Below are 17,866 nucleotides of genomic sequence, written 5' to 3' on the forward strand. Positions count from 1 at the left end.
GGTTTCAGCTGAGGGGCTGTGCCCTGTCGCGTCTGATGGAGCCCTTTTGTAGACCACAGAGAATGGGATGGAGGCTCGGGGACTTTTTTGAGGGGTTCTGTCTCCCCGCTTAAAATTCTTCCACAGCTTCTCATTGACCTCGTATCTGGGTCCATAGTCCTTGCCCTGATATTTTGGGGCTCCACCCTAGGGCCCTTCCTCAGTGCCTCCCTGAGAACCTCCTGTCCGCACTGGCTCTCTCAGGGTACTCCAAGTGACTGTGCCCTCTGCCTGCCATGCTGCTCCTCCAGCCCCGTGCTTGCTTCCTGACTCCCGCTTCTCCTTTAGGGCTTTGCTCAGATCTGGCTCTTTTCTGGAGTCTCCCGTAAGCCCCAGACTGGGTCCTCTCTCCCAGTTTAAACTCCAGAGCCCCTGGCCTGCCCCTCCGTTGCCTTCATCCCACTGTTTGTCCAGCCCCTGGCCTGGGCCAGGCTCTGCTGTAGGCGCTGGGCACCCAGCAGTTGGGGGCACACAGCACCCCTGCCCTGGTGGCACTGAGCTTCCCGGTGGTTTCTCTTGCTTCCCTGATCTCCACTCTGTGTCTCCTTCATCAGCCTCTCACCTCACTGCCCTGTCTGTGCCGAAGGCAGGGCCGGGCACGAGGAGGCATTTGACACATGGTGAGAAGGTAAGAGAAGGGCCAGGGCAGAAGGGTGCACAGAGATCACAGACAGAGTGCCTGCCTGGCTCTGCCTATCCTTTTAGTCATGTCAAAGATGCTGCCTCCTCCAGGAAGTCCTCTCTCCCTAACCAGGCTGAGTCAGGCACCTCCTCTGGGCACCCGTGCCCCCAGCCCTCTCCCATCCCACCCATCATGCTGTCTCAGCCTTGTGTTTCCCCATCACAGCCCCACTCTCTCCCGGTGGTCGCTGCGTGGGAATGAGTCTGTCTCCCCCGCTGGACTGGAGACTCCCTAAGAGCAAGGCCCAGGGTTGTTTGGGTCCTTACAGTGACCACAGCCCAGGGCCCTCTTTCTCATGAAACACACACACACACACACACCCCTGTCTGTGCCCATCTGACTCCCCTGTCCTCCTGAACCTGAGAGTCCCATCTGGCGGGGCCCCGGGCCTTTCCACATCTCCACGCCTGCTCGAGAGCCCTTCCCAAGCCTCGTCGGGGCTGGAGAGGTGCTGTCAGCCTGGGGCCCCGGCTCCACTGATGAAGAGCCCTCAAGGCGAAGGAGCCTCTCACGAGGCAGCGCCTGAGATGACTTGTGTGGCAGAGGCAGCTGCTCCCACGGTCCCCACCTGCTCAGCCATGAGACACTAGGAGGCTGGAAACGGGAGTGTGGGGATCGAGGGCATCCTTCAGCCTGCCTTCTCATCCATTCCCCTGAGCGTTCATTCACTCGCCAACTAGCACCTCGCATCCTGAGAGCCGGGGTGGCCCGAGTTTGTGGTCAGGTCCTGACCTTACAGCTGTAACCTCCCTGTGCCTATAGAATGTACGCCAAAAAAGCACCCACCTCACTGAGTTAACCCAAGAATCAGACAAGCTAGTACATGGAAAACACCCAGCTCAGAGCCTGATATGCAGTAAGCGCTGGAAACACTCACTGTTGATGTATTTGTCAATGTTTGGTCACCAGGAGCGAGCATTCTAACCTCTCATCAGTCGGGTTTTTGTCTCTGAACTAAGACATGAACAGGGAGCCTCTCAAGACCAACGCCACATGGGGCTGGGCTTAGAGCAGGGTCAGCGTCAGACCCCACGTGTCAAAATCAGGTGCCCCCACCAGTGAGAGAGAGGGTGCAAGGCAGCTAGCTTCCTGCTCTGAGCCCCAGTCACCCCCTCTGTCACACAGGGTCATAGTAGCTCTTCCCTCCTGGCTAATTTGGGGGAGTGGGGACTAAGAGATGATTGCTGTGGTACCCAGCGTGGTGCCCAGCGAGAGGATGAGCCTGGGGTTCGTGGAGCAGGCCCAGCCTTTCTTGCCGGAGTCACCGCCTGACCTCTGTGCTTCACTGTCGCCCTCTGCCCTCCGCTGTAGGGTCTGTGAGGCCTCAGTGAGTCAGGGCCTAAGCCCCGCAGGAGGCCTCCATCTCTGCAGCAGATGCCGCAGTTGACACGCTGCTTGTGCCTTCCAGCACCCGGAGACTCTTTGTCTGCCTGTCGTGTCATGCCTGAACCCACCAGGTCTCCCCACAGTGACCCTAAACACCAGCCGTACCCCAGAGCCTCACGTTCTGTCTGCAGCCTAGCACTGTCCCCTCTGCTCCAGACACAGGTGGCCCGCACCCCGCCCACGGCTCCATGCGGGTGTCTTAGGCACCTCACACTCACACCTCCAGAAGCCGCACTTCTGGTCCCGCCCCCGGCCCTCCCGACTCAGTGCCAGCTCCTAGATCCTGAAGTCCTCCCAGAGGCCCTCTGTCTCACGCCCACGTCCACCCTCAGGGAATGCTTTCGGCCCCACCTGCCAGGCAGACCCAGGACTTTGTCCCTCCAGCCATACTGGCTCCTGTCTGCCTTCATCTCCCTCCTGGACCATCCCAGGAGCCTCCTCACAGCCTCCCTGATCCCCCCACACAAAGCTGGAGGGACCCAGTGGCGCCTGCCACAGCTCAGAACCCTCCTCTGGCTCCATCTCACTCGGGGAAGCGATACGGTTCTTGTCATAGCCCCCAGGGGCCCTGCACTGTCCAGCCCTGTCACCACCTTCTGTCCTGGCCACGCGAGCCTCCTCTTTTTTTTTTCTTTTCTAGTTTGTCTGTGCCGGGTCTTAGTGTGGCATGTGGGATTTAGTTCCCTGACAAGGGATCAAATCCGGGCCCCCTGCCGTGGAAATGCGGAGTCTTAGCCGCTGGACATCGAGAGGAGTGCCCTCCTCAGTGTTTCTTAAACCTCCAGGCACGTTCCTGCTTCAGGGATTGATTTCTCACTGGTTGGGTCATCTGCCCAGAATGCTCTTCTCCCAAGATGTACCCCCTGACCACCCCCCGACAGCCTCACCTCCTTCTGAGTTTTGTACAAAAGGCCATCTTCTCTGCAAGGCCTCCCCAGCACCCCATTTCAAATCATACCCTCATAAATATCCAAGACCCCTACTCCGTTACCCTGCTGGTGGTTTTCCCTGGCGTTTATCATCTAATAAATATAATTTATTCATTTAATTATAACAGTGTAACCGTTATGTAATGTTACATAATTGTATGTGAAATGTAAAGTAACGTGTTCGTTTCTTTATTTCTCCCACGCTGTCACTCGCACCCATCCTCTCCCCACCCAGCCACCATCTCGGCCTCCGAGCTCTCACTGGCCGACGGGCGGGACCGGCCCCTGCGGCGTCTGGACCCAGGAATGATGCCGCTCCCCGACACGGCTGCTGGCCTCGAGTGGTCCAGCCTGGTGAACGCAGCCAAGGCCTATGAAGGTAGGCGCCTTCCGCTCAACCCCAGCAGATCCCACTGCCTTCTCTGTTCTGGAAGGATCCACAGAGGGCGCTGGAGCTTTTTGTTTCTTCTAGCTTACTATATTTCACTTAACTCGTCCCCTCTATACTGTTTTGCTCGGCTGTGTCTGACTCTTTGTAACCCCATGGACAGTAGCCCGCGAGGCGCCTCTGTCTCTGGGATTCTCCAGGCAAGAGTACTGGAGCGGGTGACAATTTCCTCCCCCAGGGGACCTTCCCGACCCAGGAATCAAACCCATGTCTGTTGCACTGGCATACGGGTTTTTTGCCACAGAGCCACCTGGGAAGCCCACTTACCCTCTCTGTTGACATCTTTTTTTTTTTTTCTCAAACTGGGTCTTTTTCTAAGCAGGAAGATGTATTTTCTTTTTCACTTACTTTTTAATTGGAGGAAAATTGCTTAAAAAAATATGGAACACTTCATGAATTTGAATGTCGTCCTTCTGCAGGGGCCATGCTAATCCTGTCTGTCGACCCAGCTTTAGTGTGTGTGCTGCCAAAGTGAGCACGGCCTTGAGGCTTTAAAGGGGGACACACTCAGGTTCCAGAATCAGGGGAGGGCAGGGATCACATCCTCCCTGTCGCTTGCTCCCTGTGCAGTCCTGGGCAAATGTCTTCATCTCTTTGACCCCCCCAGCCAGCTTGTCTACAAAACAGGAACGAGACTACCCACTGCCTAGGGCCACAGGGAGGAATCTATGAAAACTGTTTATAAAGCTTATCATCACAGAACATGCCATCAGCAGAGAGTGCTCCCTGTTATTATTTTAGTGCGGAAGTGTAGTGATCCCAGTTGTACTTAGATGTACTTTGGCTTAAGTGGCAGAAAATCCAGTGACTTAAACAGGGTTTTATGCAGTGAAAATTCCAGGGGTGGGCAGTCAGGCTGGTGGGCAGTAAAAATTTCTGGGGTGATCACTTCTGATTAGGGTCAAACTCCTTCCCCTTCTACTCTGCCATTCCTGGGGACCTCACCCTCACAGTCGGGCTGCTAGAGCTCTGGCCATCATGTCCAGCTCTGCCTGCAGGTGGAGACAGACACCCACCCCACCCCGACTTGAAGGATGTTTTCCATAACTTCACCTTCCTCCTGCACTTACATCCCATTGGCCTGAGTGTCATGGCCACACTTTGCTACAGGGCAGGCTGGGGAATGAGGCCCTGTGCACGGCTGAAATGTGGGATCTATTATTAGGGAGAAAGAGAAAACAGACCATAAGACAGCTGGCTGTCTCTGCCATTTCCATCCCACGTGTCCTTGGGCAAGCAGCTTTACTTTTCTCAGCCTCGGTTTCCTCATCTGTGAAACCCTGACAGAGAAGGATATATTCTTCTGGCTCATTTTTCATCTTTTAGGCCTCAGCTTTGCAGTCCCTCCTCCAGGAAGCCCTCCCTCCTATCCCTTAGTCTGGATCAGACACCTCCTCCTGTTTCCCATGGCCCTGACCCCTCGGCCTGTGCCCTTGCTTTCTTTCTAATTAATTAGTTTGGTTGCATCAGGCTAAGTTGCAGCACTCAGGCTTCTCTAGCTGTGGCTCATGGGCTTAGTGGCCCCAAGCACATGGGGTCTTAGTTCCCTGACCAGGGATTGAACCTATGCCCCTTGCAGTGGAAGTAGAGAGTCTTAACCACCTGACCACCGGGGATGTCCCCTGCAATAAGCTGTTTTTAAAAAGTAAAGGAGAAGGGGCTTCCCTGTTGGCTCAGTTCAGTTCAGTCGCTCAGTCGTGTCTGACTCTTTGCGACCCCATGAATCGCAGCACGCCAGGCCTCCCTGTCCATCACCATCTCTCAGAGTTCACTCAGACTCGCATCCATCGAGTCCGTGATGCCATCCAGCCATCTCATCCTCGGTCGTCCCGTTCTCCTCCTGCCCACAATCCATCCCAGCATCAGAGTCTTTTCCAATGAGTCAACTCTTCGCATGAGGTGGCCAAAGTACTGGAGCTTCAGCTTTAGCATCATTCCTTCCAAAGAAATCCCAGAGTTGATCTCCTTCAGAATGGACTGGTTGGATCTCCTTGCAGTCCAAGGGACTCTCAAGAGTCTTCTCCAACACCAACGTTCAAACGCATCAATTCTTCGGCACTCAGCCTTCTTCACAATCCAACTCTCACATCCATGCATGACCACAGGAAAAACCATAGCCTTGACTAGATGGACCTTAGTCGGCAAAGTAATGTCTCTGCTTTTGAATATACTATCTAGGTTGGTCATAACTTTTCTTCCAAGGAGTAAGCGTCTTTTACTTTTTCATCACTGCAGTCACCATCTGCAGTGATTTTGGAGCCCCCAAAAATAGTCTAACACTGTTTCTACTGTTTCCCCATCTATTTCCCATGAAGTGATGGGACCAGATGCCATGATCTTTGTTTTCTGAATGTTGAGCTTTAAGCCAACTTTTTCGCTCTCCTCTTTCACTTTCATCAAGAGGCTTTTTAGCTCCTCTTCACTTTCTGCCATAAGGGTGGTATCATCTGCATATCTGAGGTTATTGATATTTCTCCCAGCAATCTTGATTCCAGCTTGTGTTTCTTCCAGCCCAGCGTTTCTCATGATGTACTCTGCATATAAGTTAAATAAGCAGGGTGACAGTATACAGCCTTGACGTACTCCTTTTCCTATTTGGAACCAGTCTGTTGTTCCATGTCCAGTTCTAACTGTTGCTTCCTGGCCTGCATACAGATTTCTCAAGAGGCAGGTTAGGTGGTCTGGTATTCCCACCTCTTTCAGAATTGTCCACAGTTTACTGTGATCCACACAGTCAAAGGCTTTGGCATAGTCAGTAAAGCAGAAATAGATGTTTTTCTGGAACTCTCTTGCTTTTTCCATGATCCAGCGGATGTTGGCAATTTGATCTCTGGTTCCTCTGCCTTTTCTAAAACCAGCTTGAACATCAGGGAGTTCACAGTTCATATATTGCTGAAGCCTGGCTTGGAGAATGTTGAGCATTACTTTACTAGCATGTGAGATGAGTGCAATTGTGCAGTAGTTTGAGCATTCTTTGGCATTGCCTTTCTTTGGAATTGGAATGAAAACTGACCTTTTCCAGTCCTGTGGCCACTGCTGAGTTTTCCAAATTTGCTGGCATATTGAGTGCAGCACTTTCACAGCATCATCTTTCAGGATTTGAAACAGCTCAACTGGAATTCCATCACCTCCACTAGCTTTGTTCGTAGTGATGCTTTCTAAGGCCCACTTGACTTCACTTTCCAAGATGTCTGGCTCTAGATTAGTGATCACATCATCATGATTATCTGGGTCGTGAAGATCTTTTTTGTACAGTTTTTCCATGTATTCTTGCCACCTCTTGTTAATATCTTCTGCTTTTGTTAGGTCCATACCATTTCTGTCCTTTATCGAGCCCATCTTTGCATGAAATGTTCCCTTGGTATCTCTAATATTCTTGAAGAGATCTCTAGTCTTTCCCATTCTGTTGTTTTCCTCTATTTCTTTGCATTGATCGCTGAAGAAGGCTTTCTTATCTCTTCTTGCTATCCTTTGGAACTTTGCATTCAGATGCTTATATCTTTCCTTTTCTCCTTTGCTTTTCTCCTCTTTTCTTTTCACAGCTATTTGTAAGGCCTCCCCAGACAGCCATTTTGCTTTTTTGCCTTTCTTTTCCATGAGGATAGTCTTGATCCCTGTCTCCTGTATAATGTCACAAACCTCATTCCATAGTTCATCAGGCACTCTATCTATCAGATCTAGGCCCTTAAATCTATTTCTCACTTCCACTGTATAATCATAAGGGATTTGATTTAGGTCATACCTGAATGGTCTAGCGGTTTTCCCTACTTTCTTCAATTTGAGTCTGAATTTGGTAATAATGAGTTCATGATCTGAGCCACAGTCCCCTCCTGGTCTTGTTTTTGTTGACTGTATAGAGCTTCTCCATCTTTGGCTGCAAAGAATATAATCAGTCTGATTTCGGTGTTGACCATCTGGTGATGTCCACGTGTAGAGTCTTTTCTTATGTTGTTGGAAGAGGGTGTTTGCTATGACCAGTGCATTTTCTTGGCAAAACTCTATTAGTCTTTGCCCTGCTTCATTCCACATTCCAAGGCCAAATTTGCCTGTTACTCCAGGTGTTTCTTGACTTCCTACTTTTGCATTCCAGTCCCCTATGATGAAAAGGACATCTTTTTTGGGTGTTAGTTCTAAAAGGTCTTGTAGGTCTTCATAAAACTGTTCAACTTCAGTTTCTTCAGCGTTAGTGGTTGGGGCATAGACTTGGATAACTGTGATATTGAATGGTTTGCCTTGGAGACGAACAGAGATCATTCTGTCGTTTTTGAGATTGCATCCAAGTACTGCATTTTGAACTCTTTTGTTGACCATGATGGCTACTCCATTTCTTCTCAGGGATTCCTCCCCGCAGTAGTAGATATAACTGCTCACGAGCCAGTCACGTGTCTGGGGGATGGGCCCCGGGCATCTTTGCTTTAACCGCCAGCCCCATGAGACTGTTTCTCTCTTCCATATACCTGATAGTCTCTATTTGGTGTCTCTCTTTGCTTTGGAGGTTTCACAGACATTCTCAGAATTAGGTGTGTCCTCATCAGCCAGTGTCAACCCCATCCACTTCCAGCCATTTTCCCCCCTCACCATTATTGACAAAACCAGGCCGTTTCAGCTGAACTGGGGCGGTTCCTTGCCCACACCGCACTCAACTCCTTGCTCTGTCCCTTGTATTTTGTATAAACTGGTTGTCAGGTCTGGAGGCTTACTCAGAAACAGGACGGAATATTGTGTTTGTGTCCTGACTTGGTTTGGTTTTTTGGCAAGACTCCATCCTGTATGCCTGTGTGATCTAAGCCGGTGTGATTGGGAGTGTCCTGGGGGTTTTCGGGAGGGGATTGGCCATTGCGAGGGGAGGGGTGGTGTGAGGAGGAGCCGGGAGCCCAGCCGACCACCACGCCCCTCTCCCCCGCAGTGCAAAGAGCCGTCTCACTCTTCTCTCTCAACGACCCAGCTCTGAGCCCGGACGTCCCGCCTGCACACAGTCCTGTCCACAGTCATCTGAGCCTGGAAAGGGGGCCCCCGACCCCCAGGACCACCCCTACCATGAGGTGAGGCTCCCCTACCCCGCTGTCCAGGCGGGAGGCCACCCTGCAGGTCCCCCCACCCCCTCAGCAGTAGCAGGAGGGGCAGCCACGGCCTCATCTAACAGACTGGGCTCATCCACTCGCTGGGGCCCAGCGGGGACTGAGCAGTGTCGGTCCTGCCCTCGCATGGAGGCCCTGTCTCCTCAGAGGAGACAGCACAGTGATCATTGTTCTGCTGCTTTGAAAATCGATAAGCAGTACCCCCAGTCTTCCCTGCCCGCTGCCTCATGTCCGCCCCCTCCATCCACCCCACTCCCAGTCTCCAGCCGGCCCTGTCTGCCCCCGGGTCTCCTCCTCTGCAGGTTCCTAAATTACGTGCCGGTGCCCCTGACATTTATCTCTCACCTCGTCCCTGGCAGGCCCCAGGCCGGACTGTCTGGGGACCCAGCGGTGACTGGGGCCCGAGCCCTGTCCTCATGAGGCTTCCGGGGGCGGCGAGGCGGGCGAGGAGGCAGGCCTCTCCCATTTGTCATCTCACATTCGGTGCAGCATGTTTGAGTGCACTAGCTTGGCAGAAAATAGAATCACAAAGAGGGAGAGAGGATGGAGATGGCAGGCTTGCATGTCCGTGGATTTAAATAGTGCATTCCACACTCAGCTGCGTACTCCACCGTGCGGAGTGACGTGTGCGACAGTCGTGCACTCCACTCACTGTATGGGCAGTTGAAGCGATTTTCAGGGGTGGTTTTGACTCTTCTTGTTTTTCACTTCACACCCTGGCTTTAGAGCTCAACCTCCACCGAAGACTGGCCCCACTGTCACAGCAGAGCTGGGTGGTTCCAGGACGGAACCGGGGCGCTGCAGTGGGGTTGGAAACAGGGTGCGTGTGTAGAAATATCAGGACCTGTGGCTTCCCAGCAGACTCCTGGACTCCTTTTGCCCTGAGCTGCTGACCTCCTCCCACCTGCCTCCAGCCTCCCCCTGTGACTGCAGCTCCCCCAGATGTAGGACCAGCAGGGAAGAAGGACTGGTGGGGGTATGGGGGTGGGCAGCGGGTCCTTCCCGCTTCTTGGGCGGACACCCTGCCTCCCTCCTCATCCATCCTGGGTGCCTGCGTTCCCACCGCTCCCAGAGGAGCCTTCTGCAGAAAGAGGCTTTTCCCTTCCTCTGCAGGGGCCAGGCAGGCCCAGAATGGGGGAACCCACTCAGGAGGAGCCACAGGCTGGGGTCCTGGGTACAGCGTCCCCGCCTGAGCTGCCCAGACTTAACACATCACGGGGTGGGCTCTCAGGAACGGGGGCTGTTACCATCATCCGTCTGGTTACTAGTCCTGCCCCCCAGGCAGGCCCTCCTGCTCGCGTGCCCGCTTACACACCCCGAGTGCCAGCTCCGTGCTAGGGCTTGCTCAGTGCTGCGTGGGTGGGTGTGGGGAGGGGGCTTTGTACCGTGCTGCCCCGCGGTACAATTCCAGAAATTCCAGGAATTTCTCCTGGAAGCGTATACTTGGTCCCTCTGTGGGAGGACCGCCACTCACTTCAAGCCTGGTGCTCCCAAGCCCCACCAGGTGAGGAGCCCGCCCCAGGCAGAGTGCAGCCTTCACCCACCAGGCACCCCTGGTACTCCAGCCAGGAGAGGACTCCCCAGAGCCTCAGGGACAAGAGGGGCCTGTAACCCGGGCTCCTCCCAGCTGTGGGCGGAGATCCTGACCCTGCCCCCTGCCTTTGCAGCGAGGAGCCACCCCTGGATCTGACAGGCAAGGTGTACCAGCTGGAGGTGATGCTGAAACAGCTGCACACGGACCTCCAGAAGGTAAGGCCGCCAGGCAGCTGCCTCACATGGCACTTCCCGGATGCCTGGGGGGTGGGCAGCAAGGCTGGGGCTCCCGTCTCAACCCCAATCCAGTCTGTTCTAGGAGAGGCCACCCAGCTCTGAATGTAGTCATGAATGAAGAGTTTGACATAGGAAAGGCTGGGAACGCACCCAGAAACTCTAAGAAGGAGAATAAGTTGGCTCAACCTTTTTGGAGGGAGGTCAGACCATATTTATCAAAACCGTAATTGTGTACCTTGTCGACCCAGCAGTTTCACTGTGAGAATTCGTCCAATAGAATTCCAAGCACAGGCACAAAGAGACCTGTGAGCAAGGGTGTTCACTGCTGCACCACTGGCCGTAAAAGACTGGGGTCGGTGCAGCTGTCTGTTCACAGGAGAATCGTGATGTAAATGACAGGACAGCCATGCCGTGGAGTAATCTGCGAATTAGTCATGGCAGAAATCTGTATATTCACAGACATACAGAAGAAGTCCAGTAACTGAAGGAGAAAACTCAGCGTGCAGCAGACCTGTCTCCTAGAACACTGTAGCACTTAAAAAATGTCTCCCAGCTGTGGGTCAGAGGGCTATCTAGAAGGTGACATTCCAGATTGTTCCTTATCTCCAGAGGGTGGGAGAGTGACGAAAAATAAGTGTGGAAGAGACTCTCTCTTGTTTTGCATACTTCTGGGTAAAGGGCCAGAAGGTGGCCAAGTATAATGTGGAAGCCTCAAGCACAGGAATCATGGGGGCCCGGGGTTCAAATCCCACCCCATCATGTAAGGCTGTGTGACGCTGCACACATCACTGCCGCTGCACACATCACTGCCGCACGTTCCCCTGTCCTGAGAGGGCAGCCCTGCGTCCACGTCCCAGCCCCCTGCTCGCTGCATGAGGAGGTCTGGTCTCCTTTCCTGGTCCAGGAAAATAGGGGTCGCCACATCCCACAACCGTTGGGTGGCTGCAGGGCTGGAATGAGGTGATCATAGTAACTGTCCCACAGTTACTACACTTCAGGCTGTGTGCTGAGAGCTCAGTATGCATGACCTCAGGGAAATCTCTCAACCGCCCCTTTCACAGTTTCCTTGTTTTGTCTTTTTGACCGAGCAGTGGGGCATGTGGGATATTAGTTTCCCAACCAGGGGTGGAACCCGCACCCCCTGCCTTGGAAACGTGGAGTCTTAACCACTAGACCACCAGGGAAGTCCTGTCAACCCCCACCCCCAGCTTTTAGAACTGGGGAAACTGGGGCCCAAAGAGGTTGACCCAGAGAGGGTCAAACAGGCCCATAAGGTGACTTGCCTGAGGTTACTCAGCTGCTGAGAAGCAGAGCTGGGGCTTGAACCCTGGCAGCCGGGCAAGGCTCACAGGCCGCGGGGGTGCCGTTTAGCGTGCACCCCACTGACACCAGCCCCTGCCCCACAGGAGAAGCAGGACAAGGCGGTGCTGCAGTCAGAGGTGGCCAGCCTGAGGCAGAACAACCAGCGGCTGCAGGAGGAGTCGCAGGCCGCCAGCGAGCAGCTGCGCAAATTCGCGGAGATCTTCTGCAGGGAAAAGAAGGAACTCTGAGGTGGAGAGGCCACCGGCCGCCTGGGCAGGCGTGGGCTCCTGCCCTCCTCTCCCTCGGCCCGGCCCCTGGTCGCAGGCGTGACCAAAATACTGCAGCCCAGGCCCCACCGCCCTTCCAAGGACAGGGACACTTGGGGCAGCAGTGGGACCTGAGGGAGGCCTCCCAGGCTGTCTGCTCTTGGTCCTCGAGCCCCAGGGGGCAATGTGGTCTCCAGCCTCCCTCTGAGCTGCTCTCTCTGGTTCCTGGGGGCTGGGCCCATGCCCACACCACCCCCAGGGGGCCCGTCCCACCCTCCCCACCCAGCCTCTTCCTAGGACCAAGCCATCGGAAGCTATAGGAAGGCGGGGAGGGCAGGAGCGAGTCTCCAAACCCCACAGCTCCAGGAGTTCACAAACCAGGTTTCCTCACCACGTTCAACAGTATCTGGGCTGGTGGGGCCATGACCCCTGCATGAAAAATCGTGGTGGGAAACCAGCCCACCAGCGTGGAAGCGGGGCCAGAGCTCCCATCCTGGGTGCACTGGCTCCAAAAAGCATGGACTTTGCCCCCTCCCCAACCCTGTCCTCCAAAAAGCAACCAGGAGCACTTTCTTAGAGTTTCATTTATTTTCCTGAGGGGAGGGGATCCCAGAATGGAAAGAGGAAACGCCAGCATTCCAGAGTTAACTTCTTTCAAGGGGAAGCTATTTGCACACTTGGGACCATTTCCACAGTCTTTTTCGACCAGTCCCCAGACTGCCAGAGGCCGTGGCACCTGGGCCCCTCCACCTTCGAGCTACTGACGCGGCCAGGCCCAGCGGCCCACCGCTCCTGCATCAGCCCCGGCCTCTTCTGGACACCAGGAGGGCCTCCACCGAGCCCTCAGGTCAGGGGTGGAGAGAAACAGCCTTCATCTCCTCTCTGCTTCTGTTTTCCCTTTACAAGCCCCCCAGCCCATCTCGCAGGCCCCCCCAGCAGCGACACTGGCGCCCCCCCAGGGAACACTGCAGTGCGCACCCCCACTAGACGCTGGTTCTCCAAAGGCAATAAGGGGCAGCTGGCCAGGCAGCCAGGCCAGTGTGGTACTACGCTGCTCACCCAGGAAACAGAGCTTCTTTTTTTTTTTCCCTTTAAAAACAAACAAGAAAAAATATATATATATATTTATTTTTTCATGTAGAGTTGCGCCAGAACAAGTCTGTATAGTCACACAATCTGTGGATTCCCCCAACCTCAAACTGAGAATCGAGGCTCATTCAGCTCCCAGTGGGCTGGGGCTCAGCAGGGGGCACTCAGAGGGACGAAAGCCGGGCAGGCCCGGGAACCCTGCTCCAAGCAGCACACTCCGACTGGGAGGCCAGCACCAGGCAGCCCAGCCCCATGTCCAGAGACCCCCACCACCACCTGTTTGGGGCCAGAAACCTCAGGGGAGGAGGCCCACACAGGACACAGACTTTTAAGGAGCAGGAGAAAAGGACCCTGGTCCTCCCGCCCCCCACTCCCCTGCAACCAAACTCTGGCCCCTGAAGCAACACTGCAGTCCCACAAGAAGAGCGCTCGGACCTGCCATCTCCTCTCCCCCAGGAAGGATGGGGGGAGCGGCCCGCGGGGTCCTCAGCCCTGGCCAACTACTGTGATGTCTCTGCCCCTCTTCCCGGATGGATCCCTCTTGGAAGGGTTCTCCAGGATCACCCACCCCCACCCCCACCCCTTTCCTCCTCAGACCCTAACCTGGAGCCTGTCCCGCCCCTACCCTCTTTTTTTAAGTCATCTCCTATCTTCAGACCATTTGAATCATCTTGGGGACCTAATCATGTACATTGACACGTGTAAATTAGGATTTTTGGTTTTGTTTCCTGTTGTTTTTTAAGGATCTCTGCAAAGCACATCTATTTAATTCGAGTTTGGTGAAGATAGCAGCAGGGTTTTTTGTGTGTTTTTTTTCCCTCTTTTCCCCCAATATGTTGATTTGTTTCCTTTGGGTTTTTTTTTTTTTAATTCTTTATTGTCTTTCCCTCCCCAACTCTCCTCTCCATTCCAGTCTTGAGATTTTCTGGCATGTTTCTGGAGGTTTCAAAGGAAATAAATGTTTCATAGAAGTGGCTTGTGTGTTCACTAGCTGACCAGCCCCGCGGAGTCCCTGACAAGAGGGGGTGATCCAGCATCAGCCTCCTGTCCCCCTTGTCCCAGACACCATCACCCCCAGTGCACACACACCTCTAAGAACCCAGGAGCACCACTCTCACCAACTTCTCTTTCTCAAAACCCTGGCGACAGAAATCCAACACTGAGAATGTAAGAAACATAGTGAAAAGCACAAAATACTAACCCCTGGACCTCCAGGAGATTCCTTCAAATGTAAGAAATTATTAAAAAGAGGGAGGTTCTACCCTCACAAGTCATGTACTGGAGGCCCGAAACCCAGACCTGGGTCTTCCCTGGTGGTCCAGTGGTTAAGAATCCGCCTTTCGATTCAAGGGACACAAGGTCAATCCCTGGTCCAGGAAAATCCCACATGCCTTGGAGCAACTAAGCCGGTGCGCCTCATCTACAGAGACTGCACTTTGGAGCCCAGGAGCCTCAACTACCAGGCACTGCAGCGAGAAGCCTGCACACACAAGACAGTAGCCCCTGCTCTTCAGAGCCAGAGAAAGCCCAAGCGCAGCCAGAAGTAAATGCGTTGAGATAGGAAAAAAAATTTTTTTTAATAACGGTCAGCTTGATCTCGACTGGCCTTGACCTGCAGTGGCTTGAAGCAGGATTTCTGTTCCTGGTCAGAGATTGAGGTCTGGCCACAGCAGTGAAAGCGCTGAATCCTAACCACTAGACCACCCGGGACAGTGGCCAGTGAAGGCCCTGGCCCGTCAGCTGTGTAGAAATGGATTTCCACATAGAGACGGAGAGTACTGAAATAAGTGTTCATTAGGAGGAAAAAGAGTACAGTCCGTGTGGATTAGATACACGGGTGGGCTCAGAGAAAGTAGCGCCCTCCTGGTAGTTTGAATTACTTTTATGGGGCATTTCTTCAGGGTTTCCTCTGGCCGGTCATCTTGCATTGCCTGGTTCCGAGTTCCTCTTTGGTTTATCCCAGGATCCTCTCATGTGTGCCCAAGCATCTCTTAGCCAAGATGGGTTCCAGCAAAGAGGCCTATGGGTAGGAGTTGACATCACTTACTGAGATGACGCCCCCTTCCTTTTGACCTCAAGGAGCCTTTCTGCGCATGTGTAGTGGGGAAAGTCTACTTGACTTGGAGAATAAAGAATGTGTGGTCTATCTTTTATCTGGGCAGGTTCAGCTCATCTCTCTCCCGCTATTTTGGTGGATATTTTGAACAGGGGAGAAGCCAGCTGTTCACCCTGGGGCCCATCTAGCTCTTGCCTCATGCTTTTTAAAATCTGGAGGTGGTATAGAAAGAAAGCTGGATTTTGAGCTCGGTAACTGTCCTCGAACTCTGAGCTGCAAGACTCAGAACGGAGGGGTCCCTGCCTCCCAGCTGGGCTGTTGCCCCAGGCCACACCCTCCAGGCGGCGCAGGCTCACTTGCACACCCACCTCTGCCACCCCCATCCCCGCCCTGTCTTCTCTCTGCCCGTCGTCTAGTTGGTGGTTTGGAGTGAAGAGCTTCCAGTCCAGAGACTGGAAGAGCTCTGCTGCTTCCAGTCCCGGAGCTCCGGGCGGTGTCAGTGTCTTGGAAAGATACTGGTGTCCCCTGGGACCTCAGCCCTGGGCCAGACCCTCTAGGGGCTCTCCTGGCCGGGAGGGATCCTAAACCCCTGGCCCCAGATCTGCAGCTGCCCTGGTGAAACCCCATGTGCAGTTTGACCCAGAGATCGGGGTCAAACTTATTTTCCAAATCCCAAAATTTGATGTGAGAATCCCATGGCCCGGCCTCTTGTGGGAAGTCTGGGTCCAACTCCGCCTGGATCTGGGAAGCAATCCTACTACCTCTTGACGGGCCTGGCCCCACATCTGGGGCTTTCTGGCCCACCTCCCCCTTTACCTGGGCTGGACTTGATTATTTCTGAGCTCATACCTGACACTTCTCTAACCCAGACCCCCGCCCTGCAAAAAGAAAAAAAGTTCCTTCCCAAACGGGTACATATCCTTTTTCCAGAGGAGGTGGACCAACTATTTCCACACCTCCCAAAAATTCTAGAGTGTTCCAGACGCCCTCCCTGTCTCCGCCCTCCTTGAGGCTCCATCCTCAACCCGGGCTCCCCTCCCCCCACCGGCACGGAAACGGTGGAACAAGCTGTTCTCACATCCTCTCCTGGCGCCTGTGACACACACCAACTTCCAACACCCCACAACTCACACACGCCAGCCTGTGCTCTCGCCCGAACTGTGCCCTGTGCGTCCCTTCCCCGGCTTGCCCCAGTTTTCTGCTTCCTCTGCCTGTTGCCCCCCCTCTCCCCCCAACCCAAGCAGGCGCCCTCTGTCCCCGCCCCCAGCTTCTCCCTCAGCCTCCCACCCCACTTCTGGCTCTCCCCTCACCCAGCCTTTGAATCCTTTCGTGCCTTTGGCGCTCTCCAGATTTTTCTGTTGTCTCCCTCAGTTCTTGACGCCCTCTTCCCTGTGAAGTCTCATCTCTGTATCTTTGTCCTGGGACTTTGCCTGTCCTGGATGCTGACTTCATCTGTTTCCCCAAGGGTACCTCCTCTCTCCTTCTCCCTTCCCCTCCTCTCTGATGGGCCCTGGTTCTCTGCCTTCCCTCGCAGAATCTCTTCTGCTTCTCTCTCCAAATCACTGACTACTTCCTCCTTTCTCTGTCTCTCCCCGTGCGTCTGCTATTTTTTATTACTGTTATTTCCTCTCTCCCACTAAATCTCCATCTCGTCTGTTCTCTTCCCCCATAATTCCTGTGGCTCCTTCATCCACATCTCTCTCCCAGATCTATGTCTTCCTTCTCCTGCTCTTTTTTCTGATTTTCTAAAAATGTGTGACTCTCATAGCTGTCTCTTTCCTGACCGTTCTTGTGTCCTGGTTCTCACTCTTCACCTCACCTCACCCAAGTCTGTCTTTCACCTGATATCCCTGAATCTTCACTGCCCTTTCCTTTGGCCCTTCCTATCTGTCCTTGGCCCCACAGTGGGGATGGGGAGCTCCAGGGGATGTCTGGTCCTAGGGTGAGGCCCTAGGCGGGTCCCCCTGCTCCCTCCTGTAGCCCCGAGGGGAGGGTGTCTTCCTCTCTCCATCCCTTCCCTTCCCCCCGTCACTGCTTCCCGCTGCAGCTGCAGCAGTCGGTTGCCAGGGCAACCACAGCTGGCTGGGTGGGAGCCCCCTCTTCCCCATCCCCCCCTCTTCTCCTGTCTCCTCCCCTCTACCCCATCCTCCCCTCTTCTCCTTTCCAGCGAGGCTGGGAGGAGCTGGGACAAAGCCAGAGAAAGGCGGGGGTGACGAGGGGAGCTGGGAGGGAGATGGAGGTAGGGGCCCCGCTCCAGCTGTTCACCTCGGTTGCTTCTCCCCTCTCGAGGCCCCATCTCCCCTTCTCGGCGACGCCCCAAAGCAGCCTGGAGAATGAAGCTGACGCCATGGGCAGAGGGGTCAGCCCCACTTTAATACACAGAACAAGTTAATTCACAGCAGAGGCAGGCAATAAAGGAGACTCGTTAACAAGGGGGGGTGGGCACGCCTGGACTGGGGGGAGACTCCCCCAAGCCCACCACTTCCCCCACTTGCAGTCTCGATTTCCCTTTTTTTTTTTAAAACCCGAACAACAAACACACACAACCACAAGAAACAACCACGCCCCCTCGCGACCCGAAAGTGGCCAGCGAGGGTGGCAGGGGTGGGGCGGGCAGAGGAAGGGGGAGAATCTAGTCCGTTGCAAAGTCTGTGCTTCTCATTCCAGCAGACGCTGGGCAGGGGCCCGCCTCGCCCCACCGGCGACGGCCAGCCAAGGCCGGCAGGCACGGAGTGGGCACAGGCGGGCAGGGCTCTCGGGGAGGGAGCAGGAACGGAATTCAAAACCATGGTTCACGTCATCATGCAGTATCCACGGTGGG

General features: G+C 54.4%; 1 protein-coding gene and 1 non-coding gene across 2 annotated transcripts in view; one reads left to right on the plus strand and one right to left on the minus strand.

The window, feature by feature from the left end:
• The window catches only part of SIPA1L3 (signal induced proliferation associated 1 like 3), a 106,062-nt gene extending 92,195 nt beyond the window's left edge, over positions 1-13,867 (plus strand). The window contains exons 17-20 of the mRNA XM_068991757.1: positions 3,272-3,415; positions 8,391-8,526; positions 10,230-10,311; positions 11,739-13,867. Of these exons, the coding sequence (XP_068847858.1) occupies positions 3,272-3,415; positions 8,391-8,526; positions 10,230-10,311; positions 11,739-11,882 (506 nt within the window). The 3' untranslated portion in view covers positions 11,883-13,867. The remainder of the gene's footprint in view (positions 1-3,271; positions 3,416-8,390; positions 8,527-10,229; positions 10,312-11,738) is intronic.
• On the minus strand, positions 3,859-3,963 carry LOC138097287 (U6 spliceosomal RNA). Its single transcript, XR_011146486.1, has one exon. It is a non-coding gene; the product is annotated as a U6 spliceosomal RNA (small nuclear RNA).
• Positions 13,868-17,866: the final 3,999 nt, after the last annotated feature.

Source organism: Capricornis sumatraensis, chromosome 20 (genome assembly GCF_032405125.1).
Source record: "Capricornis sumatraensis isolate serow.1 chromosome 20, serow.2, whole genome shotgun sequence".
Classification (NCBI taxonomy): Eukaryota; Metazoa; Chordata; class Mammalia; order Artiodactyla; family Bovidae; genus Capricornis; species Capricornis sumatraensis.